The sequence below is a fragment of the Streptopelia decaocto genome (genome assembly GCF_964273445.1).
Source record: "Streptopelia decaocto genome assembly, chromosome: 2".
Taxonomy (NCBI): Eukaryota; Metazoa; Chordata; class Aves; order Columbiformes; family Columbidae; genus Streptopelia; species Streptopelia decaocto.
In genome coordinates, this window is record NC_138655.1 from 74,876,983 (window position 1) to 74,902,694 (window position 25,712).

The window sequence follows — 25,712 nt, forward strand, 5'->3', positions numbered from 1 at the left end:
TAAATATAAATTATAAATAACATCACCAATACCATAAAATAGCTTGAAAGAACCGTTTGAAATTTGCATTTTTGTTGTCTTTGGTTATGCAAACATGTCATCTCTCTGTTCCTTCACTATCTCTCTGCTTGGTAAATGTCTCCTCAACAAATCACAGGTTACTGGAGAACTATGTAATTACCTAAAATGTAGCTAAATTCCAGAAGATGAACTAGCTTTGACTGAATATGCATGGTATTAATAAAAACAGTACCCAATTTTAACTGAGCATTTACATTTGGACAGCACGTCAAAAGGACTTCTATCAGACATATGGGAAAAAGAAAGATCATTGGACTGTGGTATTTGCAAATAATGCAGTTCTTTAAGATTCTGAGATGTTCTTTCTTTTGTATTTCCAAATTTCTCTCTAAAATAGGTCCAAAAGGTACAAATGTTACCATGTGTCTTGATACCATCTTATGGAAGGAGTTTCTGGAAACCCTTGGTGGAGTGTGATGCCCATAGTGAGGCATATAACTAGGATTCTAGATAAGCTGGTTAGTCATTCCCACAGGAGAGAGCTGAAATGATAGTAAGCACCTTGAAAATCAGTATTTTATTCGAATATGAAAATGTGGGATTTGAAGCCTGACTGTAGGCTTCTGTTTGTGGCAGTGTTAGCTCTTATCTAGTTACATGACAGTCTTACATTGTTAGGGATCTAAGATTAAGTGTGATTAGATCGTGTCTGTCCTCATCTGTCTAGTTATTTCTTCTAGGCAGATTATTTTGTGTGTGAAAAATAAGGTGTAAATACTTTCTTACCTAAATTCTATTGCATTGAATAGGCATGAAATCAGTTTGATTGTTTAAAGTTAGTATAAATACATTAATATAATCTCTGAATGAATTTGAATTCTGCAACAGGTTATCAGTTTTGGAGAAATAACCCACAACCATGATGTCGAAGAAAATCCATGTTACCTTTGGCAGGGTTCAATTTGTAGGTTAAGAAAATTTTGACAAGGAAATAGTAAATTTTCAGATCTGACTGTTGACTTCTTACAAAACACTGTCATTAAGTTACCTTGAATTTAAGTTTTCAAGAGGCAGAGACATAATCTGGCAATATTTGAAATATTCCATTTTCAAGGAGAGTGCAACTGCAGAAAGGACTGATGATGTTTGCAATAACATATGTTAGCAAAGACAAACCCATTCTGATGATCCTCTGTTGGGTTCATGCTGAGCCAAATGAAAAGATCCTTTCTTTTTTCCATTGCAGCTGTGTTAAAAGTTGTAAATAAAGAAACTTGGCATATGTTTGAAACTAATTTCAGACTTAATGCTCAGTTTTCTGATCAAAAATAATCAAATATTTCCAAGAAAAGAAGAGTTAGCAGGCTTTCAGTAGATAATACCTATTATGCCTCAGTGCACTAGCACATTATTGCTCATCATACAATTCTGACATGGATTTTTAAAAATAACTGCAAGAAACAGGAACGCTTTATGAATTTGAGCATATTGCCTTTCTTTTTCATGAATGCATAAAACTATGGAAGACCTTCCTTCAGCCAGAATCTCTTGAACTTTCTTGGTGTTTTTATTCGTTTGTTTGTTTTTATCAAATGTCCTCTTGTGTTTGTTTTCTAAGTGCTCCCTAATAGCCAAGCTCTAGGTTTGTGTGTGTGTCAGACTCTGTAGCTTATGCTGTTTTTGTTAAGAGTTTGTTATGAGGCTCAGCGTGCCTGAAGCCTGTAGCTGCTATTGAATCATAAATGGTGAAGAATTGTTATTATCCTCACAAGTTTATGCCAACTATCACCTCATTGTTTAATGTTTATTAACAATGTAATGATTTTCCAAAGTAACTTCCCTCATTTTTCATTCCAGAACAAAATCACAGAAAAGGCGGTTTGAGGAGGAACTGAATGAGAGGATGATCCAGGCCATTGATGGAATCAATGCTCAAAAGTATGCTTTTATCTTCTGTTGTCTCCTTCCTTCAATTTTGATATAAAACTGCAACAGAGGGTAGTGTTTACTCTTTCACTTTCTCACAGGTACCCAGAAGTCTGAAAACAGTAAAGGTGTCACTAATACTGGCATAGGAAGCTCTGCACATTGTGAAGTATAGTAACATTTACAGCTATACAGGATAAGACACTGCCTGTGAATCATGGTGTGACAGAGATTTTGGCTTGTCTTGATCTTCATGGCAGAGGGATTTTTGCTCTGTAACTGTTCATGTCTGTACATTCATAGCTGTAACTCTATCAGAATTATCTTATCTGAGAGGAGAGAAGTAAGACACAAGTAATAGCTGGCTTGGGAATCAGAATGATGTAAAAATTGATGCTTCACAATTGTCACAGAAACATCTCCTCAAAATCAGAAACTTTCCTTAAAATCATAGTTTATTACCTCTTTGTTTCAACTGATTGTTTGATTCTTAGAGAAGGCTAAGCTCGCTGGCATATTGAAATTATTGGGGGAGGCAATGTGCATGTATTTTTTCTGTGTCCTAGCAAGAGCTGGAGGCAGTATTGATGTTCTCCGTTTGCTGGTGAATAGATAAGACTGAGTGAAAAATCAATACAAGTCCAAAGTAAGCGTTCAGGTTTCTTACATTTATCTGATGAAGTAAGGATATTACCCTTCAAAAATGTGGACAGTAATTGTGATAAATTACGTTTCCCCCCCCCCTACTTCTGTTACTCAGAATCTTAATCAGATGAGTACTGCACCTAGTTATTACATGTTCATATGTCACATTTGATTTTTTGCATCTAATAGTCCTATTAAAAGGTATTTGGCTTTAGGAAAATATTTTTCCAGTTATTATTTATAGAAAAGATTGTTGATCTTTTGTTGATAGGTCATACAAAGAATACAGTAAAATAGGGTAGGTCATGATAGGCAAAGCCTTTTGATGATACTAGACTTGCCTAAAACATCTATATAAATTTGAGGAGTTTTTATATGTCTTCAAGTTTACTGCTCTGATAAGTGGATTGTAAAAATGATGGTTTGATGTCAAAAGTAAAGCATCTTTATAAATACATGGAAGTATTGGTATGATAATACTGCATGATGTTTAATTCAGATAATCCCTGTCTTATCTTATAAGTGCATAACATTCAGAGAAGCTTGGGGATAAAAACATTGTGTGATAAAAAAGGTTTCTGAAAAAGTTTTAGTGCATTTTTTTGATTTACAGAGGGAATTGCAGAAAGGTAAGAAATGATCTTGTATATCGGAGAGGCTGAATGCCACCTTCCAAAACTAGATTCTCAACCTATTCCTGTATTGGTTTGCTGAATGAGTTACTTAATATTATTCAGCTGGGTACCTGAGAATAAGTTGTCAAAAGTGCTGATTCCCCAAATGGCAAGTTAATTCGACAAGGTTTTAACTATGTGGATGATCACTCAGAAAAAAGAGATTAAAGATTTCCTACATTTAGGATACAAAGCTAATAACATTTTTGTTTTTCTTATAATTGTGTGTGGGTTTTGTGCCTCAGTTTTTTAGCCATAAAATTAAAATAACACTATCAAATAATCCCATGGAGTGGTTGTAAAGCTAAATCTTTTTCTTTTGTGAATCAAGAAGAAAACTTTTAAGAAAATCTATGAGAAAAGTGATATTTCTAAATGTTTTTAAGTGTAGTTTGGATTTTATAGAGATTAGGACTATGACTGAATGAAGAAAATTTAAAAAAAATCTTGCATATAAAATGTAGTATCAAAATGAGCATTCTTTTAGCCTTTTTAATTAGGAAATTGCATGAAAATTATTCAAAAATGAACATTCATTGTACAGAGTTGTTGTTTCTTCTACCCTGCGCTGTCAGTACAGTCTGACTTTTTCGTCCACATCATGGTTCTTTGCCATGTGTTACTCTGTGAAAAAAGTAACTGGTTGCAAGCAAACAGTCATAATATGTGAGTCTTTGATATTACATGCCCAGGTGTTTAACAGCCTGTAACTGGAAAATAAAGGAATGTAGAGTCTTGATCTTCTTAGGCCAAGACAAACCTGTAGTCCAGTTGAATCACTGTTTTTACACAGTGTGAAATAGTGTGGAACATAGTGAAATGGCACCTCAGGTTTTTAAAGTGGTGCAGCATTTTCTCTGGCCTCCGTCCGTCACTGCTCTCCTGCTGGTTCGCAAACTTGCTGTCTTTCCACAAAACTGCAAAGTGCCACGTGAACACCCTCAGGGCCTCTGGGTTCAATTCTGTCTTCTGGAATGCAAATGAAATCGTGGCATCTAAAAAGCACCTCCCTGGCCTTATAGCCTGACTCAGAGTAGGTTTAGTTGGCAGTGCTCCTTGCAAAGCTGCATGAGGAAAGTTATGATCTGTTTATTCGTTATTATTCGGTTAGAGCACCGCGTTAAAAGATACGTAAAATACAGATTTAAAAGAGCAAGTGAGGAACAGAGAGCTTCTGTCTCTCAGCTGAGTACCTTAGCCATTAGGGTGTAACATCATACATTCTCTACATATTTCTTTTGCCCGTACCTTTAACAGAGTGTTTTTAGAATCATAGAATCATTTTGGTTGGAAAAGACCTTTAAGATCATCGAGTCCAACCATTAACCTAGCACTGCCAAGTCCGCCACTAAACCATGCCCACAAGCATCTCATCTATGCATCTTTTAAACAGCTCCAGGGATGGGGACTCAAACACATCCTTGGAGAGCCTGTTCAAATGCTTGACAACCCTTTCAGTGAGGAAGATTTTCCTAATATCCAATCTGAATCTTCCCTGGTGCAACTTGAGACCACTTCCTCTTGTACTATCACTTGCTACTTGGGAAAAGAGACCAATGCCCTCCATGCTAGAACCTCCTTTCATGTAATTGTAGAGAGCGATAAGGTCTCCCCTCAGCCTCCTTTTCTCCAGGCTAAACAGCCCCAGTTCCCTCAGCTGCTCCTCACAAGACTTGTGCTCCAGGCCCCTCACCAGCTTCTTTTCCCTTCTCTACACTCTCTCCAGCACCTCAATGTCTTTCCTATAGTGAGGGGTCAAAACACTCATTCTGCACAGGAGGGGGATGAGTAGCCCCAGCTATTCCACTCTTCACCTTGGTGGTTACAGGCCTTCTGTAGCACATGTGATGGATAGATAGCAATCTACTAACTAAATGCATACCTACAGAGGGACTTAAACTGTAGTTATTTGCTCTTTGATAAGTAGGTTACTATGTTAATGAGACACACTCTCTTTCCTCTCTTTTTTCTTTAAGTCATGATGGCTTCTATGTTCTGTGTATAATTCCTTGCTGTACATTGTCAATCAGTACAAGCCCTATCAAACCACACACCTCTGCGGATACAGGCACAATTCACTGTCTGTGGTGCTCCTTGAATTGCAAAAGAATTTAAACAGAAATTAGGTACCTAGCTTCCCAGGAGGCATATCCCCACATTCCTGCGGATACTTTGCTAATTTTTAGGCTCATCAGGGAGTCAGTCTGTAGGCAGAATTTTTCAGTCCTTATCTCTGTGCCAAATATATGTGATTTTGTGTTCCTTCTTTTGTACTTACTCCCCACTTACATTTGTCTGTGCTATCCCGTTTCCCTCATCTCAGGCCCCTCGGCACCTGCTATCTAAAACCAGTATAGTTTTTTCTAAGCTTTAAAGTAGAACTAAAAGCTCCTGAAAACCTGAGGTTGTAATGTGGAGTGTGAGGTGGCATTTGCTCTAAATGGCACTACTGACTTCACATGTGATCAAGTGTATACAGACCAAATTAGGCCTTTGGGAGTAGATCTACAAACAGAAATGTTTAGCTGTGTAGTAATGGCAATTAAATCAATCCACCCATCAGATACCATAAGGAAAAAAGGGAAATTAGTTAACAGCTCAGAGAAGAGGGTTACTTTTTGTTTGATTTTTATAACTAAATGGAAGAAAACTTGCACTTAATTTTCACAGTTCACCAAAAAAGTTCCACAAACTGAATATGTGTATTTTTGCATTAAGCATACCTAGAACTGAGTATGTTTCCAGCCTCTTTTTATAATGAAATACTGCACAGGAACAAAGACAGTCTCCCAGGCAAGGAAACAAATATTTTAAATTTCGCAAATCAGAGTTAATAGCTTACATACCACTCTGTTCACTCCTGTTCTCCCAGGACCTTAATTCAGGACATATTCCACTGTGATTCATTGCTACTACTTATTTGCATTTGCAGCCTGTCAGTTCAGACATTCCCTTTTATTTGGAAGGCAGTAGCTACACTACTAACTTAAAGCCTAATTTAACGTTATTGCTGGGAAGGTTGCAAAAAAATCTCAAGCCCCGCTATTATTGTTCAAGCTCAAGTACTTCATGTTCACAGAAGCAATCTGCTTAAATATTTTTTCAAATTTGTCAAATCCCCTTGCAACCTAACACTCTTGAAATGTAAATATTCTGTTTCTTTTCAAGTGTCCATTAAAATAAATATACACTTTCATATTAGAGCATTTCATTTTGTAAAAATTATGTCAAGCTTTTGTCAAGATTCATTTCTTTTAAAATAGATTTGTCATTTCAGTGCAAGTACTTAATCTATTTTGTATTGCTCATCTTTAAGCAGGGAATAATTTTTTATAATCAGTAAAAAGATCAAATTCTACCTCTAGAGTACAGGGTCATGGTCAAAAGAGGATTACAGCTCAATGACAACCTCCTCTTTTAATAATGCTTTTTACATTTTTGTTTGGAATAGGAGTTTGTAAAGTGTAATTTACCTGCCACTGTTGCATATTGTAACAGTGTGCTTCTTATAGGTACCTTGTGAAGGACTTTTTTTATCTCGGGTTCTCTTCTGTGCAATGGATATACCCCGTTATTTTGTACATGAGTGGAATATCAGTGTCAGACTTACATCACATAAAATCTCTCCTTTTATTATCTTTAGGAATGATGCACAGAAAAAAATGGTTCATCTAAGCTTTTGTTTAATGTGTATGTTAGCAATAGAAGTGAAAAGGGAGAGGGGATTTGTAGTGTCTGCTACAGCACTACTTTATTCTTATGTCAATTATAATGTTCCTTTTCTTTTCTAGGCAGTGGCTTAAATCTGAAGACATTCAAAGAATATCACTTCTTTTCTATAATAAGACTCTGGAAAAAGAAGTAAGTTATTTTCACTGCTGAGTCGTGGGTGATTCCGTCTTTGCCTCATCCTAAGTGAAACTTGTATCCCTTGATTTTGTAACACGGAGCCATGGCCACAGCACCTCTCCTGCAGGGAGAAGTGCTCAAACCTTACAATAATATTTTAGCTCATTTATCAAAGAAATGTTATTAATACGATGTCCAAGAGTGCCTTCTGCTTCATAGGACTCTGCAGTTCACTTGAATTTCTTAAAATTTTCATGGTCTTGCAGAAGTGGGAGGAGGTTTGATAGCCCAAATTTGATGTAACTGGAGCAAAGAATTCCTAAATTCCATCACCTGCATCCTCAAAAGGCATTTATCAAACTCCAATGTTTTTAATTTTTTCTTCTTTGTCGTGTCTCAAAGACTCCACCTGTAGTAATGATAGCTTTGTAATTATATCGGTTGCTCATTAGTTTTCTCCATATGCACTTGATGCTGGCAGTCATTCTGGGGAAACAATACTATAAATGTATTTTAAGAAAGATACCTTACTGTCTTGGATGCAACACACTCAAATTTCTTCTGACTAATATCATAGAATCACAGAGTAGTTTGGGTTGGAAAGGACCTTAAAAATTAATCTAGTCCAACTCCTCTGCAATGAGCAGGAACATCTCAACTAGATATGTGTGATAAAACATGTTTGAGACATGTATGTGCAAATGGAATAAATGATATTGTTTCTAGTCCTTGGAATAATGATCGGAACAAAAGATTCTTCCCTTTATGTGACTGTCATGACCACTAGCCTAGAAAGTCAGGCCTTTTCTTTGTTTTGTGGCCTTGTAGAACTTGATTGTTTTTCTACATAACTGACACAGCCTCAGCAGAAAGATTGGAGAGTTGCCTCTTTCTGCTTTCTCCTAAGCCTAGAGCAACTGAGAGCTGAACAGTTATGCTGTCCTTCAGGGATGTAAGAGGTAGGATTGACCACAAGCAAACCTGATGAGAAGGGGGTACAGAAAGTATTACCATACTGTGCTCACACTGTACAGCATAGATGCAAGTGTCCTCTGGGTCCCATGTGGTTGTCAAATACTTATTTAATTATTTGTGTAGATATATTTCAGTTCAAAGCACCTGAAATAGTTCTCAGATTCTTTCACAGCTCAGCAGAATAGTGTTCTGATGGCCATCTGCCAAAGGCATGTCTTGTAGGCCCTTGGCAATACATTAGGGTGGAAAAACTTTCAAGGCTCCTTGATACTGTGTAGAAGATGGCATAAGAGAGATGAAGCTACACCTGGTGTGGTCTCATTCATGGTGTTTAAAGGGTACACTGGGTGGATCAGAGGCGTACCTTTAGTGTGGGTGGTGCTTACAGATAAATTCTGAATGAGAACTTGTGAGAAAACCATCATATGTGCACTTTGGACCATCAGGGAATCAGCACTTGGGAGAAAATCAGAGAGCTAAGTTATTCAGCTGTGTAGATGCTCCATGTAGGAGTCTAATCTCTTTTAGATTGTAGAATGCTAAGGAATGGCAAAGAACAAATTGCTCTTTTTGGATCGGCTTTTTCATATCTTTCTTCACCGCCTTTTAATGAGTCACCAGTCTGGTCTTGACTTTAAAGAACTCAGTCAGAAGCCTGCTTTTGGTTTAAACAGGAGCTTTTCAAGACCTGGAATTACAGCAAGGTAATAAAGCAAAATAATTCTTTAATCTAAAGATCAAGTTGTCTGACCTCACTGGGAAGTGTCTGGGGAAGTATGAAATGCTGAAATGCATTTACAAGTTGGTTGGAATTTTTTGAGATTTTAACATCGGCTCAAGGTCTAAATTTGTTGGGTAAAACCTTTAAGAAACAACAAACATTCCACAGATGGAAAAAGAAAATTTGCTACAATTGTACCCATCAAGCAAAGTCTTATTTGTACCTCAAAATTCAGTTAGGTATGTGATAAGGGTTGCTTTTAATTTGTCATATAATTCAAAAGTCAAAAAAAGCTGTTGAGTTGCGAAATTCAATTTCTACGTGTCCATGTAAAGTTTGGCGTACCAGTTTCAAGGGCAGAACTTGGCACTAAGCACAAAGAAACAGCTGCGTGCCTGCAGCGAGAAAGCACAGCTCGAGCACTTTCCATTTTATGAAGCTGGAACTCTGAGCACTTTGAGAAAATAATCTTTGGTACATTTTCTTTTCATAATCAAATCTTAAACTCTTGGCCTTTGAAAAAAACTTTGATAGTGTAAGTAACTTTAATAGGCCCAATACTTAGTTCATTTCCCTTTGAGTACTTAATTGGTTTCAATCAGGACACATTTATCTCAAATAGCAGAACAACTCTGATAAATATTTAATTGCTTAATTCTTATGTCTCTAGACAGGCTAATTAGAGATTCATAAATAGATTTTTTTTTATGACAGAACAGATGAAATTGACTGTCTCCTAAGAACATCAAGTGTTTAGTAGTATCAGTGGACATATGAGACCTTTTAACACAGACAAAAAATATTTTAATTGGGGTAATAATATAGTCCCAGTAAATATCAGTGTGGTGGCTAGCTATGCTGTTGGAAACAGAACGTTTATACACATCTGAGGCACAGTTTACACTTTTCTGCTTCGTGCGCTCTGAAGTTTCCTGTCTGAATGAGTGTTACATTTTTTTATAACTTTTTGAGCCCACTCAGTATTTATTAATAATTGAAAATCAGTTTGAGGAATTAATGACTAAGAAACTTGGAACTGGCTAAGAATGGTTGGCCATTCCTAAAAATATTTTAAAATATTATTTCACCTTTTTTTTTTTTCTAATTAAACTATTTACAATGAATTTGGGATAGTCCTGTTCTGCGGAAGAACAAGACAAAACCATGTGACATGGCTGCTTAAGCTGTTTTTCAATAAGTAAGAAGATTCAATACTATGTCTGACAATCATTAGCCATAACTGAGTGGATGTGGAAGTTATTGAACAACAAGAAATTTACTGTTGCTAGACACTGCCTATGCATATCTGCATCTTTAAGCTGAAATTTCAGTTGGGTGATATTTTATCTACTTTGGAAATTCTGTTTTTAACATTTGTTTTTTTTTTTTCCTTCTAGTATCGAGCAACTACTCTGCCTGCATTTAAGTATTATGTGACTTGTGCCTGTCTCATATTCTTCTGCATTTTTGTTGTGCAGATCCTGGTATTGCCAAAGTAAGTGGTTTTTAAGATGTACTCATTCCTGTGTATGTTTGCCCATTAATGTGAAAAATAAAAATGTATAAGTAAAAAAAAAAATAATCGCAATTCTCAGATCACAGAGGTAAATTCATAGAAATGAAACTGAACTGAAAAGATTGAGGGTTTCAGCCCATTATCAAGCTTGTTTCTAATTTTAAAAGCTGTCACTAGCATGGTGCCAAGCATTAGTATCAATCCTTCATTCATTTTAGTTTTTCTCTTTGCATTTAAAAATGTGTGATGATGACAGGAATGAAATTAATATGTGTAAAACAAAGTAATACAAGCTATAGGTTTGTGCAACTAAAATTACATGTGAAGTAGGTGTGACAATTGGATATTGAAGTGAGATAAAATGGATTGCAGAATTGGGACTGTGATTAGATGAATGTATTTAACATATTACTGTTATAATACTGCTCCATCAACCTGCAGATAGAGCATTACTGTTCATAAAATGTCTCTTTTTAAAACTAATTTTATAATATTATAATCTGTTATTAGAATAATTATTTTTATAAGAATTTTTATATTGTGAACTATTTTATATTTGTGCATATAAATCAGCTCTCTTTCTATCTGTGCATATTCTAAAAAGGTTGAGAAAACGGGAAGACAGTTCCAGTAAAGACTATTTTACTAGACTTCTTAAAACGCAGTTTCACTGTTCATCGTTTACATAGCGAAAAGCTGATATTTATTTTATAGCAATTGTTTCCAAAGCCAACACTGTATATTCCCTGTGATAGTGTTGCTTTACTCATCATCTTTTGTCCTGTGCAGCACTTTGAGTAGTATTTGTAAACTCTGTTGATTCATCAGTCTTGTGCTGTAGTACTTATATTTTAATTCAAAGCCAGAAGGAACATTTAGGTCATTATAAATTGACTTTCCATATGGCAGATTTGTATTATAATATATATAAAGTTTTATGGACTTCTGTTCAGATGTTATAACATTTTCTTTGCAAAGGGTTTTCCAGCTAGTTTCTAACACAGAGATACAAGCTGCTGCGGGACGCTTCTCCAAGAGTTCAGAGGGATCCTGCACATGAGGCATTACTATTGCAAAATACATAACTAAGACTCATGACTAATTTTGTCATTTTGCATAATGAATATATCTTACAAGCTCATACTGTCTTTTGATTAGTACAGGAATTAATTCTGGGAAATTTGTGGTTTGTGAGACACCAAAAACCGAACTTGGATCTAACTAGTCCCTTCCAACAGTATAATTTGTGAATCTGGTTTTATGTTTTGATTTCAGTCATAAAAATGAATCTAGATTTATCACTTGTCATGCATGTAGTAATATGTTTATTTTTCTATTTTCTTATTATGTCTCTTAAACCATTTGTGTAGTTCATTCAAATATACCAGATATGTGACATCAGTGAAATCTTGGGGATCTGTATTCAACTAGGGAAGTTTCCTCCCATGTGTAAAAGCACGTCCTGATATTACATGGTCTTTTTCTAATATCAGAGCAAAAGATAGATACAATTTATCATTTTCATTACCAAAATGTAAATTATCTTTTTGTCCTTTTATAAGGCTGCATATTAAATTGAAAAAGCAATAGTGTAAAATCAAGTATTGCCAACATGGATGCTATTCAGCTTCAAGGGGTGTGTGGATTAATTTAAGAGATGCAAAAGTGGAAGGCAGAAAGGCAAGGTATTATACAGGCATTTGCATCTTTGCTGGAAAACTGGGAGCACTGCAAATTAAAAAAAAAAAAAAAAAGTTAAAAAATCACCCGTATATCACAAGTGTAGGTTAAAATGAACATACTCCAGTGCTTCAATTGTTATTTCCTCCCAGAAGATAAATAAATAAATACTAACAGTTTAGTATAAAATTCTATCTAGCCTTTTCGTTTTCTTCCATATATTCTACAGGATTTTTAAATGGTGATCTAATGAAGACAAGGAGATAAACTATGTCTGTCATTGGATTTTATTGATTCACTATTCCCTTAATCTGGTTTTGCAGCAGTGTAATATCATTGATTTCTGTGCAGGCACACAGCTGCTGCTTTAAAGTAGGTTTGGAGATATTTGATGGTGAGTAACATCCAGCAATTTGCAAGCAATAAGTGCTGTCTCCAAGATCATGAGACATTTATTTCAAGGCTGAAATAATTTATTAATGTTTTAATTTTTCCCGGCATCAATAAACTGATGTGATGTTTTCACAATAAACTTTACACAAAGTGGTAAATATAAATTTAATCAAGTAAACAAAATATTGGCATGAAATTTATCATGAAAAGTATTGTGACATTAAAATGACAGGAAAGCTTGATCAGCGCATTTATTAGGAACAGGCCTTCACTGGCTCGCTGTCATTCTTGGTTTTCCAAGTGCCAGAAGTATCTCTAGTAATTCGCCACACCCTACATTCTTCATTTGGGGAAACAGTCAACTGACATGGAATTGGTAGTGTTGTTTTTTGAAATGCAAATTGGTGAACTGATGGGAGTATATTCCTACTGAACAGGAGTTACTTCTTGTGCTATTCAAATCAGGTATTTGTTTGGGGCTACGTTTAGGATTCTTGCCAAGTCTTCACTTTCTGAGGCTGCTCTGTTCAAGAAGTTGTGTCCTTTTGTCCTGAGTCATGCCAAATTAACAATCGTCTTGTTCTACCCATGGAAGTATTTTCAGTCAAGCGCAGCTGGTTTTCTTCACAGAAATGCTAGTACTTAAAACTTTTGTCTGAAAGCAGGTGTGTAAAATATAAGTATAAACAAAAGAAAACCATCATTACTAGCTATTTTTTGCTGTATCTTATTTAAAAAAAAAAAAAGGGAAAAAAAAAAAAACCACAAAACTCAAGTTAGAATGCTGAAATGATTTTTCCAAACACTGGAACTGTCATACAATTAGTCTACACAGCCATTGAATCCACTGATGGCTTGGTGAAAGCATCAGTTGAATTAAGAAAGCAATATCTACTATTACATACAAAAAAGTCTGAATTCAGTATTGCCTTGTATAATTATCATTTGTAATTGCTTCATTATGATTTTATAAACTCAAGAGAATTTGCAAACTAATAGTTCAAACATGAGTGTTAATTACCTGGCAAGCTAAGGAAATTCTCTATGTCCCATTAAGGGCCATGTGCCATAAGTCACACATTTTCCTAAAAGCTACAAAAAATTTAGAAAGAATATGTTCTCTTCTCCCCTTTTCAGTCTTTTCGTAATATTTTTTTATTTTTTTGTTAAAATATTACCAACAAGACATAAGTGTATATAAATACTTTTTTTCCCCAATCTCTTACCACCTGATAAAAATGAATTATTCAAAACAGATATTTACTGATGAAACAAGAAAAATATGAGAAGGATAGCCAAGATCATAAATTATTTAGACTTGGAACTATCTGAAGCCAGGGAAGTTCTCATGTTGCTTCCTCAATTTTAAACTCTGTCCCTGTGTAGGTTATTGTCAACAGTTGTCCTGTCAGGGTTCCTGGTGGGGCACTGTAGCAGGGGGTAGAGCGTTCAGAAATGAGGTAATTCCTTGAAACACAGGAAGAGACAAGTAGAAATTTAGCTGGATTCTGGGATCCCAGGTGCTGTTTTGACAAAATGGTTTGCCCAGATCTGTCAATGCAATTAATTTGATGACTTGTGCAATGCGTTTGATGACTCTACACAATAAAGCCGAGATTAGTTTACTGTTAAGACCTGTACTGTTTTGTAATGTTCCAGTGATTAAAAAAAAGTAAATGCATGTTATGGCTTTCCTGTGGTTGTTGCCCCACATGAGGTTTGTTTATGGTGGCAATTTTTAGTATTTTGCTTCCCAATATAGCATTTTCAGCCCACTTTTTTCCTTCTAGGAGCAGCATCAAACTGTTTTGGCTTAGCCTAGCTCAAACAGAAGTCCTGCTGTTCCCAGGAAAGAAGTGGGTGTGGGGAGCAAAAACCTTACAGCTTTTCTCTGTATATACCACTTAAAAGGGGACTCTAAGAGACCACCTTTCCTTTTGCTTATCCTCAGTCCATTGTCCTGATAATCAGAATCTTGTTCACCTTGCTATGTAATTATTTTTCTTGTGCCAGCTCAATAACATCATTGATCATGGGCAACAAAGCCCTTTTGTTCTTGCCTGTTGCCCACGTGATTAAGAACTCTTTGCATAAGCTTTCCTTATGCCATGTTAACTTTATTTCCTTTGCTCGCCAGTTTCTCTCACAAACATCTTAATTTCTTCTTCTACAAGTATGCACTCCAAACTTGACTTGTAAGGCTATTCTGTTGAATCATTTCTTAAGGTGTGCAGGCTCTATCTTTCATATCAGAAAAAGAATAGCACTAGTTTGAAATGCAGGAATGGTTACTTGAATAGTGTTGAAGGACGTACATGATTGAAAGTGTTTACGCATATACAGAAAATAAGTCTGTTAATTATATTCCTTTTCTTTCATCTCTTCTGTTGCCTACTAGATTTTAAACTCCTGAGAGTAGAGACTGTAGTTTTACATATTATGATATACAGCTTACTGTCTTGGTCTCGATGAGAAATTCTTGGAGAACATGTGTTCATAAGCAATAATGATTTTCAAATAACTTCTAAAAGAAATATTATTATAACATTAATGTACGTTGTGAATTGCCAGTTGTTTGGTTTTCATCAGCTTTTCGCATCAACACAAAATCTGATGAATATTTAGCATATAAGAGGTTCTGTGAATGATTGGCAGGGAAGCTCATAAATTACTCTCCAAAATGCTTTTAATGGCAGCAATACGGCATCAAATTGGTTTGCGAAGTTAATGCTTTTTTGTTCTTTCCTGAAAATAGCTCCTATAACACTGTTGTTAAAACAGATCAAAATGTTTTGCAATATTTGTATGTAATCTAAGGAAATTGATCCATAGAGTTCTACTCCTATATTTTTAGTATTCTAGTTTATAAAATGCATATATTTGAATACACATGGCATCTCGAAAGAACAGAGATGTATGCTTTTATTAATAATGTATTTTAATTCTGAATCATGCGTTTAGGGAGGAGCTAACTTAAAATGGAACATTTATTACAGTTTTGTGGAAAAAGCAAGGGATATAAAACTTATTTCTCGAATATCATGGCAATATTTCTAGCATATAAGATTTTATAAAAATATTTGCTGGTACTCAAAGGGTTTGAGAGATATTTTTTAAGTCTGTAAAAACGTCAAATCTGTGGTGAAAACTGAAAGCAGACACTCAGGTGAGGGACTTCATGATGACATCTAGTTCCCTTGCTTAAACAACTCAAGTTGGTCCAGAGCTTCTGATCTCCTCTTGGCATTCATTAAATGTAATTAGGTCTCATTGCATCTTTCCCTGGGCAGCCTTGTTAAGTAGCTCGTATATGGTGCCTGATGGAGCAATTACGCTCTACTGTGGTACTCACAGAGAGAGATTTCCACATTTGCAGAACAAATGCATGCACAGATTTCTTCTGCATCCCTGTTTCTGTTTACGGAGTATCTGGTGATGCTATTTTTGCCAGACTTTCCTATTTATAACACACAAGAACACTGAGTAATGATGATTTCAGGAAGAGTATATGTTGTTGGTTTTTTTTTTTTTTTTAATTTAAAGACTGTTGTTTTTTCTTTTCTTCATGGTGTTTAGTTTCCCTTCCTCTCCTGTCCTCTGATACTTCAGACTTCTGGCTGGCCAGTCAAATTTGGTAAACAATGGAGTTTTCAGAGATACAGACTCCTTTTCCATTCATGAAATAGCAGTCACTGTATTAGGGCTTTTGCTGACTGAGAGATTGCAACACCACAGATACACAGGTTCTAGACGTGAGGCACTGAAAACTGGACATCGTTGTCCAATGCTATTGCTTTTCCTAACTTGGGAGGTATATACAGTACCAACAAATTTATTTTGCGGATCTATTAGACTCTTAAATTATGATATAATCAACAGCATAAAAATAAAATTAGAAGGATCTTTAATACAGGCTTTCTAAAGTAATAGCAAAACAAAACAAAGCATTGCTGCTGTTAATGCACTCTTTCATTTAAATTATTTGTGTGGAAGTTATTACCTTCTCATGGTCATAGTTTTGCAAAGTGAGAGGTAAAGCAAATTTAAGCATTCCTGAGTTGAGAAAATGGCAGGAAAAAAGGCCTGTCATTCTGGTAAGGATTGGAATTGTTTTTCCATGGTGTTGATGTTTGGAAATTGCAACTTGCACGTAGTAATTTTTCCTGTCATCAGTACTATACACAAAGAAAGGTCATGCTACAAATGTGTAACAGAGAAATTAATACATGTTTTTATCTTTTCTTGTAGAACGTCTATTCTTGGAATTTCATTTGGGGCTGCGTTTCTCTTGCTTTCCTTCATTTTGTTTATCTGCTTTGCTGGACAGCTTTTGGTAGGTATTCAAGGAAATGTAATCCAGTAGTTAACAGTTTCTTTTAAATAACGTGTTCTTATTTTGCCAAGTCACTCTGCCTTTGCAGAGTACCAGTTAAATGAGAAAAGCTGGCACACTCAGGCTTCTGAGGACATTGTTTTGTCCTTGTTAACGTACTGTAAAATGTCCTCATTTATCTGAAAAACAGAAAATGCCAGTGGAGTGACTGTCTGTACCTACACTGATATTTTCTTCCCCTCATGAACCTGGATCCTCTGAATGGTTTGCATTATTGTTTGATAGGTTGACTTTTCAAAAAGTTTTGCTGTTGTGCTTACAGGAGGTGATATATCTTACGAGTTCTTTAAATTGGGGGACTGTGTATTTGTTTAAGTATTGTATAAGACTGTTTTCTAAGTTTAGATAATATTTCGCAGTTATAATTTAATTTGATATATAAAAAATTTATAACAAAATTCTAATTCTGCCATTGAGTGGTCCAAGTGTTATTGCAATACCTGTTAGTGTACCTAATGCTATGATGAATTTGAGAATTTCACAAAGATTTGTGTAAAATCTTGAATATTTCACAATATAATTTACATTATTGTCTTTCAGTTATTCTGAAATAGATCCAGCATATAACTCCATCTTCAACAAGATATTACAGCATTTGTAAAAAAGTGAATGGAATTTTACTTTGGCATGTAATCTGGAGTAAAACTATCTATATACTTGTCACTTAAGCCCCGTTCTCCTTTTCTATCTTTACATCTTTCCACAAGCTCCCATGGAGAAAGATGGAAGATCATTAAAAAAAAAAACCAAACCAAACAAAAACCAAACCAAACCAAACCAAACCAAACCAAACCAAACATGCATATAGAAAAGACAATTGCATCACTATGCAGTAAAACTCTAAGGAAAGGTGGCCTGGTAGTTAAAGCAAGAAATAGAGGAAGCAGGTTTTTATAATTTCTCTCTCTTGCCTTATGAGGCTTGTAATTAAACAGGACATGTATTTAAGAAAATGTGATGATTATACACTTCAGCTGTCTTTCAAATAAGGCAGGGATGCTGCTGCTGCTCAGAAATTAATCTGAGATATAATGCAACAGTATTTTTAAATATTTTAAATCCTTGAAGTGAGGTCCTAGAGGCATTCCTATTACTTAACAGCAAAAATTAGTTCTTCTATTATGTCATACTTGATTGCTGTTTGTTATTGACATAGGAGTAAAATGATGGAGTCAGAGTACTGCTCTTGAGTAAGGAAATTTTTTAAAAAAGCCTTCAAGGAAAAGCCAGACTTCCTCCTATAGGAAAAAAAGGTGCCAAAGAAATAGTAGCAGAAAGTGCTGAGACATGCACTCTCCTGGGGTTTTTATTTTCAGGAGGAATACAAACATACTATTCTGCATTTAAAAGCCTGGCTAAGCAAAAATCCCAAGTCAGAGTTGAGGAGTCGTGCCACTTGAATAATTTCTAGCACCTACTTTCAATGCCATTTTTCCTATGTCTTGTGTGTACTGTAAATACTGCCCAGAAATTGAGACCTATGATTGTGTTTCTGTTGACTTGCAAGATGTCATGTTTTAACCTAAATAGCTTGAAGAGGAGCTATTTATATCTATGTCTTTATGAGTTCAGCTGCTCTAATACAGAAGCTATGCTGCTAATGAGCCTTTCATCAAGTAAGTTGACCGCAGTTGATGCAGCCCCGTCTTTCCTTCACGAGCATGGACATAGTTCTATAAGGTGACAGATGAGACGCAGTTACCGAAAGAGGCAATAGGTTTATCTTTCCCCTGTCCTCTGCCTAAGATTTCTTCCTCCACGTCAAAATCCAAGTATTGTTTTGCAGCTTTAACCACATTTACACCCTATGTTATGTTTCAGAAGCATGTCCATTACAGTATGTGACCCATAACTCTACATGGTTTCTTTCTAGAAGAAAAAGCCTCAAATTCTCAAACAAATAATTATCAATATCTAGGGTTTTTTTTACTATAGTGTCAGTGTTAACAGAAATCAAGCTTTACTGTCCTAATCCTGCTTGAGTTTGGGGTATTTTTTGCCAGTGTGGGTTTTTCCCACCTCTTTTTCTTAAGGGCACATTTTGGACTGTGCTTGTGTACACACACCTGCACATATTTACAGAGTTTAAAATCACCAAATACCTCTCTTCTAAAAATGCACTTAAAAAAGAAGAGAAGTGTTGGGGCCTGACTGACCCTGACAGATGAACTGTGGTGGGTCAGCCTTGGTTATGGGCCAGACACCCACCTGGCTGCTCACTCATGGCCTCCTCGGAGGGGTGGGGGAGGAGAACAGGACCAGAAAGCTTGTGAGTTGAGATAAAGGCAGGGAGATCACTCACTAATTACTGTCATAGACAAAGCAGACATCACTTGAGGGTGACAGAACACTGGAACAGGCTGCCCAGTGGGGTTGTGGAGTCTCCTTCTCTGGAGACATTCAAAACCCGCCTGGACACGTTCCTGTGTAACCTCATCTAGGTGTTCCTGCTCCAGCAGGGGGATTGGACTAGATGATCTTTCAAGGTCCCTTCCAATCCCTAACATTCTTTGATTCTGTGATTCTGTGAAAATTAATTTAATTTATTGTCAATTAAAATAGATTTGGGTAGCAAGAAACAAAAGCAAACATTAAAGCCACGCAATTCTTCTCTGCTCTCCCAAACTCAGCTTTACGCCTTCTCTCCAGACTCCTTGAGCTTCCCCGAGGCAGCACAAGGATGGAGGGTGGTCAGTACGTAGACATTCCTCTCTGCTGCTCCTTCCCTTCACGCTTACCCCCTGCTCCAGCCTGGGGTCTCCACAGGCTGCAGTTCCTTCAGGAACATCCACCTGCTCCGGCACAAGTCCCCCGTGGACTGCAGTGTGGACATCTGCTCCAGCATGGAGTACCACCTCCACTGTTTCTCACTCTTCTTGTTCCCTCCTTCTCTCTCTGCCCAACATTTTCTGCCCTTTCTTCCCCAGGCTTTCCCCAAGGCGCCCACCCATGACTGAGGGGCTCAGCTGTCCCTGCATTATGTGCTTTTCTCAATACCTTGACACTTGGCCCACTCAGTGTCCACTGATTTTAAATGGCTGTCAACACGGCAGACTAAGTCACACAGAAAACAACTTTGAACAAGTTTCTCTGTATGATTTTCATTTCCTTGGTACATGAAAAAAAACAACAAACCTCCAGACTGCAATGCTAAAATTACCAGCGCTTATGGAATTTAATTACAATATTGTAAGAAGAGATTTATGCTCACTCTTTCACTCTGAGGTTATTATTAGTTGATCTTACTGTGCGGCAGCACTGCAACGTGGTCCAACTCAATCTGTTGTGGAGCGATAATATCAGCCATTAAATAAGAACAGGAATGTTTCCATCAAATGATGCATCAGAGCGGTAGCACAAATAACGAGGTTACAGAATTCTCGAATCTGCCTTTGTGGCCTGTGATCCTCTGCCGGCCTTGGGCAGACAGGCTGAGGGCAGGGAGGACTGACAGCTCCGAGAGAAACAGTCATTTGCCTGTAGGTTTTAAACCTTCATCAGTCCTAACTAAAATCAGCGTATGTCCTGAAACTTGAAATTTATTTATCTCTTTTCTATGCCAATTATTTATTTGTCCCTATGCTTTTTTTTTAGATAGTTACAGTATTCAGACTTACATCTTAAGATTACGAGTATTTTTGGTCTTAAAGATCCTTTTTGGCTTATATTTTCATACTTTACATGTTAGTTATTCTTTTTTTTTACTATTTTGGAATATATTCTTTAAATTTTACTTGAGAGGTTTCTTTCCCAAATTACATTCAGATAAGAGGACAATGATTGTCCTTTAGCTCATATATTTTCTGTGTCTTTTTATCTTACTGAAGTATACATGAGTTCATAGAATGAGTGTGAAATGCCTCAGACCTGGTAACTGTTAGATGTGTTTTACCTCCTGATGTGAATGCAAGGAAGCAGAGATCTGGTTACTTAAATGATACATTGGAAAATGTAATGCAATCAATAGAAAAAAACCCACGGTAGGCATGTAAAGGAAAGATCCCTGTGGTAGCTGAGGTAGCTTGCCAGAGAATTATTAGTCTCAAGCAGATGTTCTTGGTGCACTGATTCAAATACTGTCTCAAAAATTTCCTTCCGTTACCCGGGACATGTGTGCACTTAATTGATACAACATACTCTTTGTGCCAATTATTTTCCATTAATATGAAATGTTTATTTGTTGCATATGTTTATACCTTGCAAACCTATTTAGCTACTTCAGCTAACAAGGAAGATTAGAAGTAATAACATTTCTTTCCTAGCATCTCATCTGAACATGTTTATAGTCTCTCTTAAATACCCAGTTGAACCATAGAATTAGCAGAACAAAATGCCAGCAAAACAAGCATCAGAAAATAATTGTCTCCATAGTTAAGAAAGATGTTCTGATTTGAGGTTACCAGACCATCTAACAGAGTGCAGCCAGTACATGAGCAGTCCTGTCCCTGCTAGAAGAATGCATGTTATTAGTGTATTAGTTGCATTACACCACCCCACTGTATAAAGAGTGATACACAGTCTTTACCTTTGTTTGCAAGAATTTGTATCTTACTCTAAAGCAATTGGTATTGGTACTTAATGGTCAGAAAGACTTTGTACAATTTAGATATTTCGAAGCTCTGCAAGAACAGGAATATCAGCACCAGCACTACTTGGAAATTATTTTTGACCTGGAATCATACTTCTGATGTGAGCGTCTCTCTTAATGCAGATAAGAATGAAAGACTGAGGCCCTTCAATTTATTCGATAGTAAGGCGTTGCTTGTAAATTCAGTTTAAAACAAGGATGGGAAAAGGAAGAACCCAGAGAGGCACTTCGGCAGGGTCCATGAGAAAAGCTCACCAAACCTAAAAGTCATTCTGATGAGTCTCTAGCACAAGCACTGTAATGGCAAATCCATCATCACTAAATTAGATACTATATTCAAACTTCAGGAACTGTTAGAAATGTACTGATTTCAGGAACAAAAATCCTACTCCTGACTCCTTTTGAATTATATGTGTATGACGCTATATGATTGTGACCAACTGAAGAAGTTGTCTAGCCTGGTGAAAAATACAAGTTTCTTATGTCTGTTGTGCCAATAACTTTTAATATTTTTTGATAAGTGAGAATATTTTGATTTTTTTTTTTTTAATGTGGCAATCCTGTCTTTTAGTGTCTTTGCCCAAGATGAGATCGTAAGTTACCTCCAAGTAAAGAGATATCCATGTGTGCTTCCTAATACCAACAGTGCAGTATGCGAACAAATTTCCCTACAGTTAATTAATATGAAGGATGAAAGCAGAGAGTATCCAGATTGTTTTGGATGTTCTTTTACATGTATAACCTGAGAGGTGATATCCATGACATTTAAGTACCACAATATGGTCACAGATGAGGGCTCCTGTTATGTGAGGCAGTTTTTGGGTGGTAGCTTCTTACATGGAGACCAAGACTTGGTCAACACAGAGCATAGCATTTAGAGTTCCTTCCTCTAGTTCATTGACCTGAGCACTGCCTTAAAATGTCATTCAGGTTTACTCTTTCTCAAAACCAGTGGGTCTTTAAATATTTAGTGTGAAATAGGAAAATGTTGATGAGAGGGACTGAGGATGTCTTCCCTTAAAACAGCATAAAACACAATGACTGTGTTTTTTTCTCAAATGAGGAGAGCACGAGGACTGAACTCTGAGTGTCTAAGAGCATATTTATGTATCTCACTGCCATGTTCTTTTCTTTGAATGAGATAGTTGAAGTGAAGCACATGGCCATTTTAACATGACCCTTGTGAAGGATAAAAAACCACTGCAAATTGTGGAAAATTAAAAATGTGATACTGACTTTAGTTTTTTACTGTTATTTCTTTATTCTAGCTTTTGTCAAACCAGTTGTATCCAATATAAGTTGAGTAGACTCTTCATCTGGATGCCTTTTGCATGGTTCAAAATCCCTGGATTAGATTTACAGATGCTACCATGGAGTTCAAAAACTTGGTGTTAGAGTATTCGTTTTAGCAGTACTTTGGTCCTTTTTATCAACAATAGGAACATTACAAAGTATTTAAAGTATAAGCTTATGTCTCTATACAAAAATAACTCTTCTCCAAGCTTAGATCAACATAACCTCTGTCAGCCAGTCTACCAGTTCTTTGGATTTGAATTTTTATGTCTTCTTCAAGTCTGAGTGAAAAAAAGCATGAGAAAAAAATCTAAATTTTGGGGCTTTTTTAAAAATCTTGATTTCTTTCTTTGAAGCATCAGTATTAGTAAGATATTAAGTTGTATTTGAATGCAAAATGAAAAGAATAATTGAACTATAGAAAATGTGATTCACTGGCTTTCTGTAAATAAGAGGTCTACAGTCAAGTTGTTCAAACCTCTGCTAGCATGTGAAGTGTGACAGCTCTTGCGACACTGTCTTTCATCTACAACACAGCTGTCACAATTAATTCTCACACCAGTCCCTTGATCTCACTTGGAAAGACAGCATTCATTTTGTTAAATGCTGAAGTAAGGTTTTGTGTGGAAAGACAACACAGGATACATTTTAAAAACCTGAATATTCAAAATAATTTATTACTCATTATCATGCTGAGCTGTCATATCAGATTTAACATGTTCAGATGAAAAGTTAATACATTAGTCACCTTTCAAACTACAAATACCTTTTATTTCTAGTTGGTAAATGATAAACACTGAACCATATTCTTCCTGCTCCACTTAGAATTAACACAGAAGCTAAAGCTACTGAGATCTGACGTCTTACCCTTCTTGCATGCTTTCTAGAAATGATTACTTTCTTCCTTTCATCTCATTCTCCATTTTCTTAAGAAAATTTCAAATGGGACATAACAGTGCCATTAGGAGTCTGAATTTAATGGTCACCCCACCACTCCAGTTCTGCATCCAGGAGTTCCCTAAATTTTCAGCAGTACTGAACTGCTGCCGTTGCACTAGATACGGACTGAATGAAGTGAAGTTCAGCAGATATGTTAATTCACATGGATAACTGCTGATCGACAGTGTATTTTCCGTATTTTCAAAGGAATTTCTACTCAATGGCTTCAAGTCTTTTAGAGTGAATCAGGGGTTTGTCACAAATTTTCCTTTCACGAGCCTCATTGGCTTAACCTATGTAGGTTGCTCTCTCCGCTATCAAAGAGACCTGTTAGCTATTTAACACACCAGGTAGGCACGATGGATGTACCAAATAAACAGTGGTCCGTCCCCTCCAGAACTCAGAGCTCTGCACTAAACAGCCTCTCTAGAAATGCATCACAGAGTTCTGGACAGTTTCTGTTTTATGACTGGAAATAACTATTTACAACTTAGTTTTTGAAGTTGCAGTCTAACACATTTTTCTTCAGGTCAGAGCTAGCAATATCTGTAATTTAGCAGTAGCAGCTGGAAGAATGGAATCTCTTTACTGATTAATCACACTGGCTGTATGCTATATTGTTTCCTGAAATTCATTTTATTCTTCAGAACTTTTCTTAGTGATAAAGTTGCCCAGAGAATTTTTTTCTTTTTAATGGAAACAGAAAAGCAGCTTTTTAAAGAAATGTAGAAAATCAGCCCAATTAGTTGCTCCTTGCTAAAATACATTAGCAAAGTCAGGTGACATTGATCAAAAATCTTGTAAACAAAGGAAATTTGGAATTATTGCAGGGAATTTTAGTACAGAAGTTACATAAGTCTGTTAAAATTGCACTTGGAAAGCAATAAAGCAGTCCCCAGCAATAAATGCAATTCTCAGCATGGACATTGTTAAGTAACTTCAGCAATTTTGTACTGTAATTATTTCAATCTTTAAATACGTGTAGAAAGCTCACACTGAACAATTGGAAGCAATGATGTTAAAGCAGAAATGTCCGAGAAGTCTCCATCATTTGACACCAATATTCATGCATTTAGATTTTGAGATTCAACTGAGATTTTCTGGGTGAAACTTAATTTTATCTTCAGAAATAACATAACACCAGCTCTTTGTGCAGAGGAAAACATCAATTTACATCACTTAGCACTACAAAAACATGAAAGCATATTTTTTATGATGTTGTTTTGCATATGTTACTGAGCCACGTTTTTTAAAGTTTTGAGATTGAAAATAAGAGCTGCTAGAGCATCTTGGCTCCAGTGGAGTCGAGGAGCCAAGGGAATGCTCCTTCCTCATCCGCTAGAGCCCAATTTGATAGAATTAAAGACCAAAGGGATCATCCTGTCCCACTCTGATTGAGAAGAGGCTGTCAGTACCATGTCCCAGGTACAACCAGGAGTGAGGCTGAGTGCATATTCCCAGTAGGCCCACAGGCACATACTGTACACAGAGGACAACCACACAGATCCACAGAGAGAGCAGCTCTCTTGCAGCACCCACATGACAACAAGCAGCACTCAACATCAATGTGATCAATACTGATGGTCTAGATCCTCCTTTGTGGCTGACCAGGACTGCAATTTGCTGGTGGAGTTCACACACAGCCTGACTGGCATCATCCACAGGCACACTCGAGTTTGTGGGTTGCTCAGTGTGGACTTCAAGTCAATGCAACATCCTTGCCCAGACTCTGCCCCCCTTACGGAGTGACTAGCTTAAACCTTGGATCTCTTCAAATGGAGATCCCCTATTTACCAGACAGTTCAGCTTGAATTTTCACAAAATCACAGAATGTTAGGGATTGGAAGAGACCTTGAAAGATCATCTAGTCCAATCCCCCTGCCGGAGCAGAAACACCCAGATGAGGCTACACAGGAATGTGTCCAGGTGAGTTTTGAATGTCTCCGGAGAAGGAGACTCCACAATCCCCCTGGGCAGCCTGTTCCACTGTTCTGTCACCCTCACCATGAAGAAGTTTCTTCTCATATTTAAGTGGAACCTCCTATGTTCCAGTTTGCACCCATTACCCCTTGTCCTAACATTGGTTGCCACCGAGAAGA

The 25,712-nt window shown here is 36.6% G+C and overlaps 1 protein-coding gene across 3 annotated transcripts in view; it reads left to right on the plus strand.

The window, feature by feature from the left end:
• The window catches only part of ADCY2 (adenylate cyclase 2), a 225,391-nt gene that overhangs the window by 154,389 nt on the left and 45,290 nt on the right, over positions 1 to 25,712 (plus strand). For all 3 annotated transcript variants that reach the window (XM_082045288.1, XM_082045289.1, XM_082045287.1), the window contains exons 12-15: positions 1,879 to 1,959; positions 7,058 to 7,127; positions 10,209 to 10,306; positions 16,649 to 16,733. In XM_082045288.1, coding sequence (XP_081901414.1) covers positions 1,879 to 1,959; positions 7,058 to 7,127; positions 10,209 to 10,306; positions 16,649 to 16,733 — 334 coding nt within the window. The remainder of the gene's footprint in view (positions 1 to 1,878; positions 1,960 to 7,057; positions 7,128 to 10,208; positions 10,307 to 16,648; positions 16,734 to 25,712) is intronic.